This window comes from Chiloscyllium punctatum, chromosome 4, assembly GCF_047496795.1.
Source record: "Chiloscyllium punctatum isolate Juve2018m chromosome 4, sChiPun1.3, whole genome shotgun sequence".
NCBI classification, from domain to species: Eukaryota; Metazoa; Chordata; class Chondrichthyes; order Orectolobiformes; family Hemiscylliidae; genus Chiloscyllium; species Chiloscyllium punctatum.
The window spans coordinates 76,208,923-76,228,956 of record NC_092742.1 but is presented as its reverse complement, the minus strand read 5'-3'; the positions used below and the strand labels follow the sequence as shown (position 1 = coordinate 76,228,956).

At 44.5% G+C, this 20,034-nt stretch overlaps 1 protein-coding gene across 4 annotated transcripts in view; it reads left to right on the top strand.

The window, feature by feature from the left end:
- fmn1 (formin 1) overlaps positions 1–20,034 on the top strand; it is a 373,616-nt gene that overhangs the window by 63,435 nt on the left and 290,147 nt on the right. For all 4 annotated transcript variants that reach the window (XM_072569057.1, XM_072569058.1, XM_072569056.1 and 1 more), the window contains one exon: positions 18,567–18,628. In XM_072569057.1, the coding sequence (XP_072425158.1) occupies positions 18,567–18,628 (62 nt within the window). The remainder of the gene's footprint in view (positions 1–18,566; positions 18,629–20,034) is intronic.

Here is a 20,034-nt window from a genome sequence, read left to right as displayed (position 1 = left end):
AAAGACAAGCCAGGGAACTATAGACCAGTGAGCCTGACCTCAGTGGTGGGCAAGTTGTTGGAGGGACTCCTGAGGGACAGAATGTACATGTATTTGGAAAGGCAAGGACTGATTTGGGATAGTCAACGTGGCTTTGTGCGTGGGAAATCATGTCTCACAAACTTGATTGAGTTGTTTGAAGAAGTAACAAAGAGGATTGATGAGGGCAGAGCGGTAGATGTAATCTATATGGACTTCAGTAAGGCATTCGTCAAGGTTCCCCATGGGAGACTGATTAGCAAGGTTAGATCTCATGGAACACTGGGAGAACTAGCCATTTGGAAACAGAACTGGCTCAAAGGTAGAAGACAGAGGGTGGTGATGGAGGGTTGTTTTTCAGACTGGAGGCCTGGGACCAGTGGAGTGCCACAAGGATCGGTGCTGGGTCCTCTACTTTTTGTCATTTACATAAATGATTTGGATGCGAGCATAAGAGGTACAGTTAGTAAGTTTGCAGATGACACCAAAATTGGAGGTGGAGTGGACAGCGAAGAGGACTACCTCAGATTACAACAGAATCTGGACCAGATGGGCCAATGGGCTGAGAAGTGGCAGTTTAATTCCAATAAATGCGAGGTGCTGCATTTTGGGAAAGCAAATCTTAGCAGGACTTATACACTTAATGGTAAGGGCCTAGGGAGTGTTGCTGAACAAAGAGACCTTGGAGTGCAGGTTCATAGCTCCTTGAAAGTGGAATCGCAGGTAGATAGGATAGTGAAGAAGGCGTTTGGTATGCTTTCCTTTATTGGTCAGAGTATTGAGTACAGGAGTTGGGAGGTCATGTTGCGGCTGTACAGGACATTGGTTAGGCCACTGTTTGGAATATTGCATGCAATTCTGGTCTACTTCCTATTGGAAAGATGTTGTGAAACCTGAAAGGGTTCAGAAAAGATTGACAAGGATGTTGCCAGGGTTGGAGGATCTGAGCTACAAGGAGAGGCTGAACAGGCTGGGGCTGTTTTCCCTGGAGCTTCGGAGGCTGAGGGGTGACCTTTATAGAGGTTTACAAAATTATGAGGGGCATGGATAGGATAAATAGACAAAGTCTTTTCCCGGGGAGTGAGGAGTCCAGAACTAGAGGGCATAGGTTTAGGGTGAGAGGGGAAAGATATAAAAGAGACCTAAGGGGCAACATTTTCATGCAGAGGGTGGTACGTGCATGGAATGAGCTGCCAGAGGATGTAGTGGAGGCTGGTACAATTGCAACATTTAATAGGCATTTGGATGGGTATATGAATAGGAAGGGTTTGGAGGAATATGGGCAGGGTTCTGGCAGGTGGGACAAGATTGGGTTTTTCCAGCACCACTTTAATCCTAGATTGGGTTGGGATATCTAGTCGGCATGCACGGGTTGGACTGAAGGGTCTGTTTCCATGCTGTATATCTCTATGACTCTAAAAGGTGAAAAACGCATTATATTGAATACAACTTGTACATAAAACTCAACATTTTTTTTTGCTGGTCATGACAATATCTAGGAAATTGCAGCAAGAAAACCAATGCAATTGAGCCAAATCTTTGGGCCTTTTACTCATTGAATTATCTGTCAGTAACTTATTTACTGATTGAAGACTGCAAATCCTTTCCAACTGTATTTAATGAGATAGAAATCACTGGCCTGTCGCCCATTGTTTAGATGTAAATCAAGTGCAAAACAGGCCTGATTTGCCAGTTACTGGATTAGTGGTGCTGGAAGAGCACAGCAGTTCAGGCAGCATCCAACGAGCAGCGAAATCAACGTTTCGGGCAAAAGCCCTTCATCAGGATTAAAGGCAGTGAGCCTGAAGCATGGAGAGATAAGCTAGAGGAGGGTGGGGGTGGGGAGAGAGTAGCATAGAGTACAATGGGTGAGTGGGGGAGGAGATGAAGGTGATAGGTCAAGGAGGAGAGGGTGGAGTGGATAGGTGGAAAAGAAGATAGGCAGGTCGGACAAGTCCGGACAAGTCATGGGGACAGTGCTGAGCTGGACGTTTGAAACTAGGATGAGGTGGGGGAAGGGGAAATGAGGAAACCGTTGAAGTCCACATTGATGCCGTGGGGTTGAAGTGTTCCGAGGCGGAAGATGAGGCGTTCTTCCTCCAGGCGTCTGGTGGTGAGGGAGCGGCAGTGAAGGAGGCCCAGGACCTTCATGTCCTCGGCAGAGTGGGAGGGGGAGTTGAAATGTTGGGCCACGGGGCGGTTTGGTTGATTGGTGCGGGTGTCTCGGAGATGTTCCCTAAAGCGCTCTGCTAGGAGGCGCCCAGTCTCCCCAATGTAGAGGAGACCACATCGGGAGCAACGGATACAATAAATGATATTAGTGGATGTGCAGGTGAAACTTTGATGGATGTGGAAGGCTCCTTTAGGGCCTTGGATAGAGGTGAGGGAGGAGGTGTGGGCGCAGGTTTTACAGTTCCTGCGGTGGCAGGGGAAAGTGCCAGAATGGGAGGGTGGGTCGTAGGGAGGTGTGGACCTGACCAGGTAGTCACGGAGGGAACGGTCTTTGCGGAAGGCGGAAAGGGGTGGGGAGGGAAATATATCCCTGGTGGTGGGGTCTTTTTGGAGGTGGCGGAAATGTCGGTGGATGATTTGGTTTATGCGAAGGTTTGTAGGGTGGAAGGTGAGCACCAGGGGCGTTCTGTCCTTGTTAAGGTTGGAGGGGTGGGGTCTGAGGGTGGAGGTGTGGGATGTAGACGAGATGCGTTGGAGGGCATTTTTAACCACGTGGGAAGGGAAATTGCGGTCTCTAAAGAAGGAGGCCATCTGGTGTGTTCTATGGTGGAACTGGTCCTGCTGGGAGCAGATACGGCGGAGGTGGAGAAATTGGGAATAAGAGATGGCATTTTTGCAAGAGATAGGGTGGGAAGAGGTGTAATCCAGGTAGCTGTGGGAGTCGGTGGGTTTGTAAAAAATGTCAGTGTCAAGTCGGTCGTCACTAATGGAGATGGAGAGGTCCAGGAAGGGGAGCGAGGTGTCAGAGATAGTCCAGGTAAATTTAAGGTCAGGGTGGAATATGTTGGTGAAGTTGATGAATTGCTCAACCTCCTCGCGGGAGCACGAGGTATTTGCCTACTTTAGTTATATCTTGCTAAATTCATGTGATTCAACTTTTTAAACCCAGACATTGGATGCCTTGAATGTGTTAGGAAGAGCACTAGCAATCGTAGAAATACTCCCTTACCCAGATTCTGAATAACGCGATGGATAATGCCCTTGAGCGAAATCTGCCCTATATGACTTCAATTCTTCAGCAAGAGGTAGTCGGCTGTTACTGATGCCTTACGTGACCTAGCAAGCCACTTGATTCAAAATGTTAAGCATGGGCAATTAATACTAGCCTTCCCAGCGACAACAACATCTGGCGAATTAATAAAATCTTTATTTTAATTTATGTGTTCCTCTATTTCCAGCTTATGTTCATGCCTTCACATCTCATTCCATCGTTGGTGGCCAGCCCTGCTCTAATTCTCCACTAATTCTCCGTACTTCCCACTTTATTTAGATTCAACTTTGAAAGACTGTCACTCTGACCAGGCATTTGTTACCCTTTGTTATCTTTCCTTTTTTGGTTCACATTATTTTTCCTTTCAATGTATCAAGCGCCTTGAGACATTTTTCCTCATTAAAGGCACAAGATCATGATGATTTGTTGATGATGATGATGATGATACAGAATAATGCCTGAACTTATTCATCCTTTTGATCCTTGGATTTCCTTTCCTGGATAAGATTATATCTTAGTCAGTTTGAGGATAAAGGTTCATAACCATGTTTTGTTATGCATTGCTATTAAGGTCATAAAATGTATCAATGAATGATTAGCAATCTTCTTGCAGATTTTTACGAAACTACTCTAATGGACTGCAACGAACATCTAAGCATTTATTATTCTTAGGGATTATGTTTAGACAAAAGATGTTTTGTTTCTGTCGATGAGAATAATTCATTCCAGTCCAGTGAACTTTAAAGGCAAAAAGCATTTGACACAGAATTGTTTGCCAATGAAAAGAATAGTTTGCATATTTGCATACTGCATGAACAAAACTTATTAATGTTTCTGCAAGTTGCACTGATCATGTTGTTGAGTAAGCTATTGATTACTGAATGAAAAAAGGTGTTTTTGTTATGTAGTTTCAGTAGGTGTAACATACTCCAGACAAAACCAAATATCAGCTACAGAGCTGTCAACGATAGAAACTACAAAGCCCTTGCTATTCATTAGCTACAGGGAATCTGATATGGACTGGTAGCATAAAGCGAATGTTAGGATACAATCTTGCCATGTCCTCAACATTCAATGGCGTGGCTATATCCCCTACTATCCACATTCAATGGTGTGGCTATATCCCCTACTATCCACATTCAATGGCGTGGCTATATCCCCTACTATCCACATTCAATGGCGTGGCTATATCCCCTACTATCCACACCATGGGAATTAACATTAACCAGAAATTGAACTGGATCATTCATATAAATATGTGACTACAAAAGAATTCTGCAATGAGTAACTCATCTCCTGTTTTCCCAAAGCCTCTTCACCACAAAGCACAAATCAGGAGTTGATACAATATTCTCCACTTGCTTGGATGAGTGTAGCTCCAACAACATTAAGTTTCCTGTCAATGTATCAAATGCCTTGAGACATTTTTCTTCATTAAAGGCATAAGATCACGATGATTTGCTGATGATGATACAGAATAGTGCCTAAACGTAATCATCCTTTTGATTGTTAGATTTCTTTTCCTGAACAAGCAGGCCACTTGATTGGCAGCAATGTTTACCATCAACAGGGTGTACTGCAGTAACTCACCAAGGCTCCTCAGACAGCACCTTTTAACCCCATGGTCTCTACCACCTAGAGTGACAGGGGCAGCAGAACAACACAACCAACACCATGTTCCCTCCAAGCCGCACACCATCCCAACATTCACAGTCACTGTGTGTTCTTCAACAGCACTGTGTTCCTCAACAGCACTGAGTGTATTTACACTCCAAGAATTGCAGCAGTTTGGTTGAACAGCGCACTTCTGCAGGGTGACTGGCCAAAAATGCTTGCCTGTTCAGTGACATCCATATCCCACAAGCAAATTAAAAAAAAGTGATTGCTTAACATTCCTTGGGATCCTTCCAAAACTGGATCAGGAATAGGCCATTTGGCCCATCAAACCTACTGTGCCAACATTCTTTGGACAGTATTTTTTTTTCCTTCAGGGGCTTTAGGTTCCTTGAAAACACAGCCAAAGTCCACCTTCTTCAGTTTCAGAAACAATTTTGAAATATGTCTCCGTATTAGACCCCAGAAATATGGGGTAAAACTGCCATTAAATGCTCTGAATTTCTTGTTCTTTTACGTAACTCCAAGGATTTCCTACGCTTTTAATCGAAACTAATTGTTTTCATTACCTAATGTATTATGTGAGCAACTGATACATTATTTCAGAAGCATGACACTTGATGAAAAAAAGTTACATCCTCTTAATAATCAGAATTATTACGACTATCAGAACTATTCAATGAAATCTTCCCAGATACTAAAACAAGTGAAAATATGTTACTAGCGCAATCTTAGGGTTCTTTCGAAATATAGACATAGTTTGTTCTACAGACAAGTTTATAAGCAACTTATAAACATAAAACTATGAACAGTACATGTTTTGTTAAAAGACATTGCCTAAATGTTCTGATGGTCGAATATTCACGCAGAGTAAATTTTCAATTATTAGAATTTTCACACTGAAGGTCTCGCAACTAAGTTCAGTGTGTGGTTCTCAATAATTTGCTTGTTTCTTTGAAGCTGATGAATGAGCCTTGAATTGCACCCAGTCATTAAGGTGGTTAGAAAGGAGCCAGTTGGCTGGATAGCTAGTTTGCAATGCGGAGTGACACCAAAAGCACCAATTTCTTTCACAAAAAATACCTATTTGCTTGGATGTTCTCCTTTGAAAAGTTGTTTTGGAGCAAAGATGTGCAGGTCAGGTGAATTGCCTGTAGTGTTAGGTGCATTAGTCAGGGGTCAGTATAGGGTAGGGGAATGTGTCTGGACGGCTTATTCTTCGGAGGGTCGGTGTGGACTTGTTGGGCCAAATGGCCTGTTTCCATACTGTAGGAATTCTAATCCAATCTAATCTTTGAAATCAAAAATTCACCATTTATTTTTTAAATGAAAAGCTTTTCCTCATACTGAATACCGAATGATGTCAGTGGGTCGTGTGAAATACAAATTACTGATGTAATGGCACAGAGCAATGACGTGATAACAAGGTGAAACAATGTAAAATTGGAATTACAGATAGATGTTTAGTCTGAAAAGAGACTTTAAAATGAAATGACTCAATTACTCCAGCAAGTTCCACTACACGGATAAGGGAATGAATTTAACATGCTGACATGCTGTTGCAGCTGATGCAAATTTCTAGGGCAAGTATGCAGTGTGGAGATCACAGTCTACAGAAAAGATTTTGACATGTTTTAAGCATTTGGAGTGGTGTCAGAGTCATAGAGAGGTACAGCATAGAAACAGACCCTTCGGTCCAACCCGTCCATGCCGACCAGATATCCCAACCCAATCTAGTCCTGCCTGCCAGTACCTGGCCCATACCCCTCCAAACCCTTCCTATTCATGTACCCATCCAAATGCCTTTTAAATATTTTAATTGTACCAGCCTCCACCACTTCCTCTGGCAGCTCATTCCATACTAGTACCACCCTTTGTGAAAACGTTGCCCCTTAGGTGTCTTTTATATCTTTCCCCTCTCTAATCCGCCCCCCCCCCCCCCCCCCCAAACAAGCCTATTCAACTTCTCCCTATAGCTCAATTCCTCCAACCCTGGCAACATCCTGAAAAAGGTTTTTCTTAACACTTTCAAATTTCACCACCAGAATTGCATGCAATATTCCAACAGTGGCTTTACCATGTCCTGTACAGCCGCAACATGACCTCCCAACTCCTGTACACAATACTCTGACCAATAAAGGAAAGCATATCAAACGCCTTCTTCACTATCCTATCTACCTGTGACTCCACTTTCAAGGAACCTGCACTCCAAGGTCTCTTTGTTCAGCAACACTCCCTAGGACCTTACCATTAAGTGTGTAAGTCCTGCTAAGATTTGCTTTCCCAAAATGCAGCACCTCGCATTTATCAGGATTAAACTCCATCTGCCACTTCTCAGCATATTGACCCATCTGGTCAAGATCCTGTTGTAATCTGAGGTAACCCTCTTCACTGTCCACTCCACCTCCAATTTTGGTGTCATCTGCAAACTTACTAACTGTACCTCTTATGCTCGCATCCAAATTATTTATGTAAATGACAAAAAGTAGAGGACCCAGCACCGATCCTTGTGACATTCCACTGGTCACAGGCCTCCAGTCTGAAAAACAACCCTCCACCACCACCCTCTGTCTTCTACCTTTTGAGCCAGTTCTGTATCCAAATGGCTAGTTCTCCCAGTGTTCCATGAGATCTAACTTTGTTAATCAGTCTCCCATGGGGAACCTTGGCAAACGCTCTGCCCTCATTAATCCTCTTTGTTACTTCTTCAAAAAACTCAATCAAGTTTGTGCGACATGATTTCCCATGGTGGGAAAAAACCATGGTGACTATCCCGAATCAGTCCTTGCCTTTCCAAATACATGTACATCCTGGCCCTCAGGATTCCCTCCAACAACCTGCCCACCACCGAGGTCAGGCTCACTGGTCTATAGTTCCCTGGCCTTTCCTTACCACCCTTCTTAAACAGTGGCACCATGTTAACTAACCTCCAGTCTTCTGGCACCTCACCTGCGACTATCGATGATACAAATATCTCAGCAAGAGGCCCAGCAATCACTTCTCTAACTTCCTACAGAGTTCTGGGGTACACCTGATTAGGTCCTGGGAATTTATCCACCTTTTACATGTTTCAAGACATCCAGCACCACCACCTCTGTAATATAGACATTTTGCAAGGTGTCACCATCTATTTCCCTACAGTGTCAGTTTATAAGTTTTTTTTTCAGTTTGGTTGAGTCCACCTAATTAAAAGTCCTGAATTAATGTCTTCAAACTATGTTGTTCAAATGCTTCAGCAATAACAGATACCATCAGACAGGATTAATAAACTGAGTTATTGCATTATATCATTACCAAATGTAAGTATAATCAATTACCATCAGTTTAGACAAGATTTGGAGATTTTTTTTTTTATTTCAAAAATATACTTTATTCATAAATGATTCATAAATGATTTGATGGTCTGTACATTGGATCATGCCATACATATGTCCATATTTACAAACACAGATTCGACTTTATTCTTGTCCTTTACAATCCTGTGCATTTTTTCAATCTTGTATATATACATATATTTGGCTGAGGCATCAGCAGAGCCCAAAAAAACGTCTGTATGGGCCCCCTGTTCTTCTTTCGGCAGGCCGATCTTACACGGTGGTCTTTCCCCACCGCGCCTTGGCGGCAGCTGCCCCAAGCTTCAGCGCGTCCCTCAACACGTAGTCTTGGACCTTGGAATGTGCCAGTCTGCAACACTCGGTCGGGGTCAACTCCTTCAGCTGGAAGATCAACAGATTTCGGACCGCCCAGAGAGCGTCCTTCACCGAGTTGATGATCCTCCAGGCGCAGTTAATGTTCGTCTCGGTGTGAGTCCCGGGGAACAGGCCGTAGAGCACGGAGTCCCGCGTCACGGCGCTGCTCGGGACGAACCTCGACAAGCACCACTGCATTCCTCTCCAGACTTCCTCTGCATAGGCACATTCCAGAAGGAGGTGTGTGACAGTCTCGTCCCCCCCGCAGCCACTTCGAGGGCAGCGTGCGGTGCGGCAGAGAGTCCGGGCGTGCATAAAGGATCTCACAGGCAGAGCCCTTCTCACCACCAGCCAAGCCACGTCTTGGTGCTTGTTGGAAAGTTCTGGCGATGAGGCATTCTGCCAAATGGCTTTGACAGTCTGCTCAGGGAACCGCTCGACAGGATCCGCCCTCTCCTTTTCCCGAAGGGTCTCAAGGACGCTACGTGCTGACCACTTCCTGATGGACTTGTGGTCAAAGGTGTTTTTTCCTCATAAATATCTCCACGAAGGACAGGTGATACGGAACGGTCCAACTACTCGGAGCGTTCCGCGGCAGCGAGGCCAGGCCCATCCTTCGCAACACCGGGGACAGGTAGAACCTCAGTACGTAGTGACACTTGGTGTTTGCGTACCGGGGATCCACACACAGCTTGATGCAGCCACACACAAAGGTGGCCATCAGGGTGAGGGTGGCATTGGGCGTGTTTTTTCCCCCATTGCACCGGTCTTTGTACATTGAGTCTCTTCGGACCCGGTCCATCTTTGATCTCCAAATGAATTGGAAGATGGCCCGGGTGACTGCGGCGGCACAGGTCCTGGGGATAGGCCAGACCTGTGCCACATATAGCAATACTGAGAGTACCTCACACCTGATGACCAGGTTTTTTCCCGCGATGGAGAGCGACCGTTGCCCCCATCTGCCTAGTTTCTGTCTCATCTTCCTGATCCGCTCCTCCCAGGTCTTGGCGCACGCCCCAGCCCCCCCGAACCAAATACCCAGCACCTTCAGGTGGTCAGTCCTGACGGTGAAGGGGATAGAGGATTGGTCGGCCCAGTTCCCGAAGAGCATGGCCTCGCTCTTGCCTCGGTTTACCTTGGCCCCCGAGGCCCGTTCGAACTGGTCGCAGATGCACACGAGTCTGTGCACGGACAGCGGATCCGAGCAGAAAACAGCGACGTCATCCATGTACAGGGAGGCCTTAACCTGCAGGCCCCCGCTGCCAGGAATAGTCACCCCCCTCAGGCTCGCATCCTTCCTGATGGATTCGGCAAATGGCTCTATGCAACACACAAACAAGGCGGGTGAGAGGGGGCATCCCTGCCTGACTCCAGATCTTACAGGCAAGCTATCTGATTCCCACCCATTGATTGAGACTGCACTGACAATGTTGGTGTAGAGCAGTCTGATCCAATTTCCGATTCCCTCCCCAAAGCCCATTTTGGAGAGGACATCCCTCATATATGTATGCGATATCCTGTCAAAGGCTTTCTCCTGGTCCAGGCTGATGAGGCAGGTGTCCACCCCCCTGTCCTGCACGTAGGCGATCGTATCCCTGAGGAGTGCGAGACTCTCAGAGATCTTCCTGCCCGGTACAGCACAGGTTTGGTCCGGGTGGATCACCGATCCCAGAGCAGACCTGACCCGGTTGGCGATGACCTTTGACAGGATTTTGTAGTCTGCATTTAACAGTGAGATCGGTCTCCAATTTCTAATTTCCTCCCTCTCCCCCTTCCGCTTGTAGACGAGGGTGATGATGCCTTTCCTCATGGATTCACTCATGGTACCTGCCCGGAGCATACTGACATACACCTCCAGCAGGTCCTGGCCGATCAAGTCCCAAAGAGCGGAATAAACCTCGACCGGTAAGCCGTCGCTTCCGGGAGTTTTATTCTTTTCGAAGGACTCGAGGGCCTTGGTCAGTTCATCCAGAGATAGCGGCTGGTCCAGCCTCTCTCGTGTTCCGTCATCTAGGACCTCCGTGATAGAGGACAGGAACGACTGGGAGGCCGCGCTGTCGGTCGGCTTCGAGTCATACAGGCTGGCGTAGAAGGATTTGCTGATCCTCATGACGTCAGCCTGAGATGACGTTACCGAGCCATCTTCTTTCTTCAGGCTGCTGAGCACGGAGCTCTCTTTGTGCACCTTCTGGAAGAAGAAACGTGAGCACGTCTCGTCCTGCTCCACCGAGCGGACCCTGGACCGGAAGATTATCCTGGAGGCCTCCGAGGCAAAGAGCGAGGCTTGCTGGCCCTTCACCTCCTTGAGGTCCTCCGTGACATCCACCCCCATCGTCTGCAGCAGGAGCAGGTTCTGCATACTTTCCTGGAGCTGGGACAGTTTTCCCCGCCTCTCTCTCGCCTCCTGGACACCTTTGAGGATAAAGAACCTCTTGATGTTCCCTTTTACCGTTTCCCACCAGTCCGCTGGAGACTCAAAGAGGGGCTTCACGGTTCTCCAACCTGCGTAATCCCTCTTGAGCTCTTCGATGTTTCCCGGGGTCAACAGCTTAGTGTTCAGTTTCCACGTTCCCTTGCCCGCCCGCTGTTCGTCCTGTAGGTGACAGTCGGCCAGCAGGAGGCAGTGGTCAGAGAAGAACACCGGCTTGACGTCGGTGGATCTGACCGAGAGCGTTCGGGACACAAACAGGTAATCTATCCTTGAGCGGATAGACCCGTCTGCCCGTGACCAGGTGTATCTACGCTGCGCTCCGTCTGCAGGGGCGCTGAAGACGTCGTGCAGCTTGGCGTCTTTGACCGTTTCCATCAGGGCCCTGGACGTAGCGTCCGGTTTACTGTCCCCCCCGCCGGATCGTCCATCAGCATCAATGATGCAGTTGAAGTCTCCGGCCAGAATGACCGGCCTGGACGTAGCCAGCAGCAGTGGAAGCTGTTGCAGGACGGCCAACCGTTCACTCTTACCCACTGGGGCGTACACGTTGATTAGTCTCACGGGAGTGTTTCTGTGTTTGACGTCCATGACGAGGAGGCGCCCGCCCACCACCTCCTTAACCTCGGAGATGGTGAAGTTGCCTCCCCGCAACAGGATACCCAGGCCGGAGGCGCGGCTATCGTTGCCCCCCGACCACACTGACGGCCCGTGGGCCCACAAGCTCGACCATCTCCTGTAGCTGCTGAGGTGCGGTATCCCGCACTCCTGCAGAAACAGGACATCGGCTTTGACGTTGGCCAGGAAGGCCAGCATTGAAACACATCGCGTAGCCGCTTTAATGCTACGCACATTTATGCTGGCAATTTTAAACCCCATTTTAACAGTTTGCGGGGTTACCAGTGTCCATTTTCTTCTGGTCTTGCTCCAGTGGGGTAGCTGCGTGCATCCCCGTGGTGACAGCAAACTGCTGGACCTTCCCAGGGCTGAGGTAGTTGTCCGGCTCCACGCTGGAGTCATTTCCCCGCTCTGGTGTCATCGTGTCAGACCCAGGGTCCGCATCGCCCCGTTCTCCATCTGACATCAGGGCTGTCACTGGGACGCTGCTCCCAGTTCCCTGGAGCTGTGGGCCGGTGGGTACCCCTTGGTTCTCACCGGGTAGGGGGAGGCCTTCACCCATCCCCTCAGAGGGATCGTCTTTTCCTTCTTGGGCGGTGTTGCCCTCCTTTCTCCCCACGGCGCTCTGCCTCTTCCTCCGGAGGCGACCCTTCTTGCGCCCGTCCTCACCCTCGGAGGAGCTGCCTGTATCCTCCTCTTGGAGGTGTCTCTTCCCCCTTCGCTTGGTGGCTTTGGGGCCCTCGAGAGGTTTCCTTTTCCTGTTTTTAACGATAATCCACTGCTCTGCCTCCTTTGATCCCTCCTCTTCCATTTCCTCCGTCAGTCTTGCAGGAGCTTGGGTCGGCTGCTGCATCTCCCCGCTGTCTGCTGCCTGCTCCTCTACAACTTTCCCTTCCTTCTGGGTGCCTCCAGGCACCGTTCCTTTGCTGATTCGCGGTACCTCGTTAGACTTTGTCGGTCCGCGGCTCGTGTTGCCACCTCCGGCCATCTGTGCGTAGGTGGCGGCTCCTCGTCTTGGGCAGGCCTTGTACATGTGGCCTGCCTCCCCGCACAGGTTGCAGCTCTTTTCCTCCCGACAGTCCTTTGTCAAGTGACCCTCCTGTTTGCAGTTCCTGCAGATGGTCACTTTGCAATCCACCGCCACGTGTCCCGACTTCCCGCAGGTTCGGCACACTTTGGGCTGCCCTGCATATGTCAGGTAGCCTCTGCTCCCTCCGATTGCGAAGCTCGAGGGTGGGTGGAGGATGTTCCCACTGTCATCGGCCCTCAGAGTTACCTTGACCTGCCTCTTACTGGTCCAGATCCCAAAGGGGTCGATCACATCGGTGGCTTCTCCCTCGACTTGGACGTACCTTCCCAGGAAGGTCAGGACATCAGCCGCTGGAACGTAGGGGTTGTACATATGGATTGTAACAACCCGGTTCCTCTGTGCAGGAAGCACACACAATGGCGTCGCCGACAAGATGGAGAACAGCGGCTCCCCTTCCTTCTCCTTGAAGACCTTTTGGAGATGACAATGTTGGACTGGGGTGTACAAAGTTAAAACTCTCTCAACACCAGGTTATCGTCCAACAGGTTTATTTGGAACCACTTTTCAGAGCACCGCTCCATCAGATGGTTGTGGAGAATAAGATTGTAAGACACAGAATTTATCGCAAAAGTTTACAGTGTGATGTAACTGAAATTATATATTGAAAAAGACCTGGATTGTTTGTTAAATCTCTCATCTTTTAGAATGACCATGTTGGTTTCCGTTCTTTCATATGTAAATCACAAAACTTTTTTTTTAGAAGTTACATTCTCTAGTGAACTTTAACAATTGGTGTCAATTCGGCCCAGATTCGGCATAGAAGGTGTAAGCTTCCCTGTGAGGCTGTCTATGCCACAGTGGTCAGACTGATTCTAATCTAAAAAACGGATTTACGGAATCAGTGCCAGGTTAGCAACACATTTATCTAACAACCAAGAACTATTTAAGTCACAAAAGAAAGAATCTTAGAAGTTATGCCTATAAGAAATAGTAGACAGACTTCAGATTGGACATCCAGAACCCAGCATTCAAACAGGAAAATGCTTCCTTCTTTGGAAAAAAAACAATTTTTCACATTTACTCGGGAGTTTTGTCAATATCTTTGAAAATTGCCAAATTCTGGACAGAAATGCCATATTATTTGTTATGACTTCAAATTTTCAGAAAATCCCCCATAATTAAACAGATACCTTTCGCACTATCTAGACTCAACCTGGGTCAGGACCATATTCCATCAGCCCTGAGGATTCCTACACACACACAAACCTGACGCTCTGAGCCTTTAGTTAGTAGTTCCCTTCCCCTTGATTAAAAATTGTTGTGAAAATTATATTTCCTAATAATATGGAAATAGTTAATTTCATGCTCTAGTCCATCTGTGTTAATTGCTTTAAGAAATAGACAGTGAATCCTTTTCGACTGGCTTGCCTCATCTCTTAGAATGACAGACCTCCATTCATAGGTTTATAGCTTCAAGCCCCAAGGTTCTGGAGGTGTTTTTGTCTCTCCCATTCCTATAGCCTGTCATTCAAAGTTCTTTTTTAAAAAAAGAAACTACCAATTAGTACAAGGATATTAGTAAAAAGATTGTAAGAAACACAGCCTTTTTCAGTAACTATTGCTAATTACATTATCAATTACAGTTAAGTTGAGGTCTTTAATTAATCATACGTTGCAGGCTACTACTCAATTCGAGTTTTTAATCAATATTTTTGAGGTTGTTATTGCAACCATGTAGTAGCATAAAATGGCTTCTTGAAAGAATGGTATATTAATTCAGAAAATAATTGACACTTTCCCTTGTGAGACTAACATAACACATACATAACAAGTCTCTTAAAAAGACCTAGATTAACTAAATCTTAAACTAAAATCAGGAATACTTAGAGGAGTGTGGCAGATGGAACATCACATGGAAACACATGAAGTTGACTACTTTGGTGGGAGGAATAGAGAAACACTAAATAGTGAGAGACTGGGAAATGTTGCTATTCTGAAAGATCAGGATGTCCTTCTACACAAATTGCAATGTTACCATGAATTTGCAACAAGCCATTAGGAAGCACATTAAATATTTGCCTTACTTCAAATGAAGTTGAAATATGAGTAAGGAAGTTTTACTCACCAGGACCTTGGTGAGTCCACATCTGGAGATCTGTGCATACCTCTGGTCCCTTTACAGAAGGGAGGACATACTTGTCTTTGATGGAGTACAATAAAGTTCTCAAGACTGAATCCTAAAATAAAGGGATTGTCCTAAGAGGAAAGATTGTGTTGATGTCTATACTTCCTATAGTTTTGAAGAATAAGAAGTGATGAAAAGAATTATATACCAATTAAGGAGTTTTATGAGTAGGTCTGAGACTAGGGACTGACCATTTAGGACCACAATAATAAGAAAACTCTTCCCTCAGAGTTGTGAATCTTTGAGTCTCTCCTACAGGGTGGTGGTAGTTTGAGGCCCTTAAGTGGCCATTAACCAACCACCTAAGCACCTTAATTGCTGGAGTATTAATTACTGAGGTGATCAATTACTGAGAAAGCAAAGGAGCAAGTTTCCTTCCAAGGTCAACCTGTTCAATTAATTCCCCTTCTTACCTCTTCCAGGGAGGGGAAAAAAATAAAAAACAGTTGGTATTGAATTTTAAAATTGTTCTTTATCTGTGATATCTTAAATTAGGTATATATCCTGTAATTGTCATGTTTAATTAGAACTCTTTCCCTAACCCGTACTGGTGATAACATCACCACTGTATCGCTGACAGCCTATAAACAGGCACGAAGTGCCCTTCTAGTGTAGTGGTAGTCTCCATACCTCTCTACTAAAAGGCCTGATTTTGAATCCCATCTGCTCTAGAGGTGTTGTACCGTGTTTGATTAGGTTGGTTAAAAGTATCTATCCACAATCATAAGACACAATCATAAAAAATACACTCTTCCAAAATAAAAAAATGTAACACAGACCCTGAACATGTCAGCTGTACTTGACACTTTACACGGACAAAAAAAATGTTGAATTTACAATAGCACTATTTGCTGTATTACCAAAAACCTGAAGTAATCTAATATAATTCAGAAGTACTTTCACATTGTTTCCCATTTATACTGATTGCTGCATCTAGGATTGCTAAAAATGATTTTCTTGGTGATAAAAGGACTGACATTGAGTCTACTCCAGATCGTAGGTAACAATATGAAGTATAAATCCACCTGCTGCTCCAGAATGGAAATTTATTGTTCTGTGCTGTTTAAATTCTGCTGGTCTTGAAAGTGATGGCATTGGCCTTGGGTCTAGCTGTTGACAGCAGCTAGGTTTTGGGAATGGCTGCCAGATTGGACTTCTGATTTTGAGTGTTCTCACGAAGAAGGACTTGAGGGCAAGTCTGTGGCTGGGGATGTTGAAGCTCAGCTTGTGGAATCTAGAGGTGTGCTTCTCTTGCTTTTCGTCCCATTGGAAGACAACACAAATATTAAATGGAAGACTTGCTCGTTTGGGAAATTTCTGGCCCAGATCCTCTTGCTTTTTTTCTTTATCTGTCAGGAAAGCCACTGTGTCTTCCTACCTGAGCTGCAAAGTCAGACTTGGCATGCACACGTTCAAAATAATGAACCTTACAGCCTTGATCAGATGACCTCACCATCTGCACATCCGGGTTAAATTCTGCAATGCTTTTATCTGCAGTTTCTGAATGGATACAAAACCTTGAAGTTTGCAACTGTCCACCCACAGAATCACGAAATTATTAATGAGGTGGATATGTGGTCCATCACTTCTGTGCTGGCTCTTCAAATGAGCATCATTACAAAGTGCCATTCTACCTCTCATTCCCCTAACCCTGTACATTATTTCTGTTTAAATCATTGACTTTCTTCATGAATGCCCTTGCTCTGACCCATTAGGGACAATTTACCAACAGTCAGCACACTTTTATCCTCTGGTCCGTAGCCCTGATGAGTACACGATGAAAAGTTTCACTGGCATCTCACTTTCCAGCAATATTCAAATACAAAACTTTTGCTTTTTGATCTTTGAAAGAATATGTTCATGTTATGCAAAAAAATACTTGTATCGAGTAGGAGATCTGCTTAGGTTGAATAAATCTGAGAAGTGATCCTTCATAGCACAGAGCAAAAGGTGTTACAGATGCAGATATAAGAGAGTCCAACCATCTCCCCTTGACGTTGAATGACATTACTATCACTAAATTTTCTACTATTAATATCCTGAAGGTTACCATTGGCCAGGAACTGAACTAGAAGAGCTATCAAACAATGACAGGTCAGAGACTAAGAGGTTTATGTCCGCCCCTCCGAAGGAAAGACAAATGAAATGAGTTTAGATCTGTATCGTCATTTGCAAATTTAATTAGCTTTTTTTTAAATTCTAGTTATTAACTTCCCCAAAGCCTGTATATTATCTATAAAGTGCAAATCAGGAATTTGGTGGAATACATCACACTAGTTTGGACGCCAAAGATAGTCAAAAGGCTCAACACCATCTAGAACAAAGTATCATTTTATTGACATCCCATCCACCACCTTAAGTGTTCACTCCTTTCTCCACTGATGCACAGTGGCAACCAAGGTCCCTGAATGCCCTCTTCAAGTCCATGACCTCTACCACCTAACAGGACAAGGACAGCAGATGCCTGAATACACTACCACCTACAAATTCTCCTCCAAGCCACACACATTGACTCGGAATTGAATTACTGTTCCTTCATTCTCACTGGATCAAAACTCTGGAAATCCTTCCCAACAGCACTGAGAGTGTACCTACACCCTCAAAGGATGAGGCTCACCATCACCACCACCTCACAGAAAATTAGGGATGGGCAATAAACACTGGCCTAGTCGGCAATGGCCACGTCTGACAAACAAGTAAAAATTAAAGTTTATACTCCCTTTCACTCCAGAGAGAATGTGAATGTGAAAGCCCACAATTCACAAGGGATAGAAGTGATATGACCAGTAATGCAATGTTGTATTTAGTGTGAATGATTTTTATGCTTTTGCGTGCAACAAAATAATTCCTGCATGTGAAAACTAAAATGATTTTTCTAGTGATAGTGACTAGATACACACACAATGTGCTATAACTGAAGAAATGGGTAAGTGAAGATTCAAGAGTTTATTGCTGTGTAGGAAATATATTCTGCATTACACCAGGAGAGGGCAGTAGCATTCAATTTTTATTATTTCTATGAACAAAATCTTAGTCTAGGAAAACTATATTTCATTAAGATCCAATAGTAGCAAATAAAGATACTTTAGAAAATTGACAATTGGCTCCTAGGCCAGAGGACATGGTGCGTATTGGAAAGGACTAACGATTAGCAAAGTTCTTTGCATAAGATGTCACATAAAGTGAACAAGTGCAAACAATGAAAATAATGTATACCATCCACTTATAAGGGAAGTATGGCTTTCTCCCCTCATTCAGCAAATTCTTAAATTGTCTATTTCCTGATAAGTAAATTATTCTTGTGCTTAGACATACTTGAATGATCTGAAGTCATAGGTAGAAGAAAATTAGTTCAGCGTATAATATGGGTGTCCCCATATGAAATGGATTATAGCACACAAGAAAACATGTTTTTAGCATGATTTAGTCTGGATTTAGATGTGCTGGATTCTATATTGCACAAAGTATTCTCTTCAGGAAAATTGTCCTTCCCAAATATTATTCTTTATTTGGAAACAACTATAAGTGAGAGGTACTTTTGTTTTAAATTACTGAACCAGTTATTTGGATCAATAGTTAAAGCCTCTTGCTTTATTAGGACAGTATCTATTTCACAAGCTTCACATTGTCTCTTTTAAAGAGAAGACCTTTTTATTAAAGAATGTTTGTTTTTTCAATTACTGATATAATTTAATGCAATGTTGTATTTTTCACACCATTAAACAACATCAGTTAGACTAATGCTATTCTCATTTTAACAGAATACCATGCTGCCATTTTGCACTTGAAACGAGATCACAAGACAGAAACAGAAAATTTGCAGGTAAGAATCTCTAAGTAGAAGCAGAATCTCTCTCATTACTGACAAGGACTAATCCATTTTTAAAAATGTGTTAGGGAGACTCCTTCCACATTTGTGAAGTAATAAATGGAGTTAAATCCAACTTCAGCAGTGGAAAGGGGGAGCCAAATGCTCATTTGTGGAGAGGCCACCCTTCACACATACCAGTTCAGTTTCCCTTACTGTCTTTTCCATTGAAGTCAATAAACAGGAAAAATAGCTGGAAATGAAAGTCGTTTTGTAAGCCTACTGAAGTTGCACTCTTCCCCCTCAGTAATTCAACTTGAATGACTTACTACTGGTATAAAAATAGTTATTTAATAAACTGCTGTGATATTCTCTTTTTTATCTTTATAAAAATGAATATCTGATTTCACAGTACATATTTTGGACAAATATTCAAGCTGGATATTTTAAGATTAATAACTTTACAGTGCCATATAATATGAGTAGAGCTCAGGAATTGGAAGGTTGTATTCACAATGCTGGGATTGTACTACAGACCTCCCAGCTGTCAGCGGGAGATAGGGTTGGAGATGTGTAGTCCGATTCTAGAAAGATGCAAAAATGAAAAGGTTGTTGTGATGGATGATTTTAACTTCCCCATATTGACTGGGACTCACTTAGTGCCAGGTTTTGAATGGGGTACAATTTGTTAAGTGTGAACAGGAGAGTTTTTAGAAATAGTATGTGGATGGTCCAACAGGGCAGTGGTCTACATTGAACCTGGTATTGGGAAAGGAGTCTGGCCAGGTGATCAAAGTTTCCGTGGGGTAGCCTTTCAGGAATAGTGACCATAATTCCATATGTTTTTGGATACTTATGGATATGGACAAGAGTAGACCTCAAATGAAGGTGTTAAACTAGGGAAAGGCCAACTATAATCAAATGAGGCAAGAATTGGAGAATGTGGAATGGGAGTGGCTGTTTTGAGGGTAAATCTACATCTGACATGTGGGAGTCTTTTAAAGGCCAGTTGATTACAGTGCAGGACAGACATGTTCCTGTGAAAATGAAGGACAGGAAATGTCAGGATTCAGGAATCTTGGATAAGGGGAAAGTTTAGTAGCTTAGTCAAAAAAGGAAGCATATCTAAACTCTTGGCAACTAAAAACAGATTATGTCCTTGAGGAGTAAAGAGAAAGTAGGAAGGAGCTCAAACAGGGAGTTAGGAAGGAATAAAAGGAACTGTGATATTTCCTTGGCCAACAGGGTTAGAGAAAATCCCAAAGCATTTTGATATTTTTTGTATATACACACACATCTTCTCAAGAAGGTCAACATAATGAAGGAGGAAGTGTTAGGTAATTTGAAATATATTAGGGTCGACAAGTTTCCAGGGCCAGATGGGATCTATCCCAGGATACTATGAAAGGCAAGGATGAAAA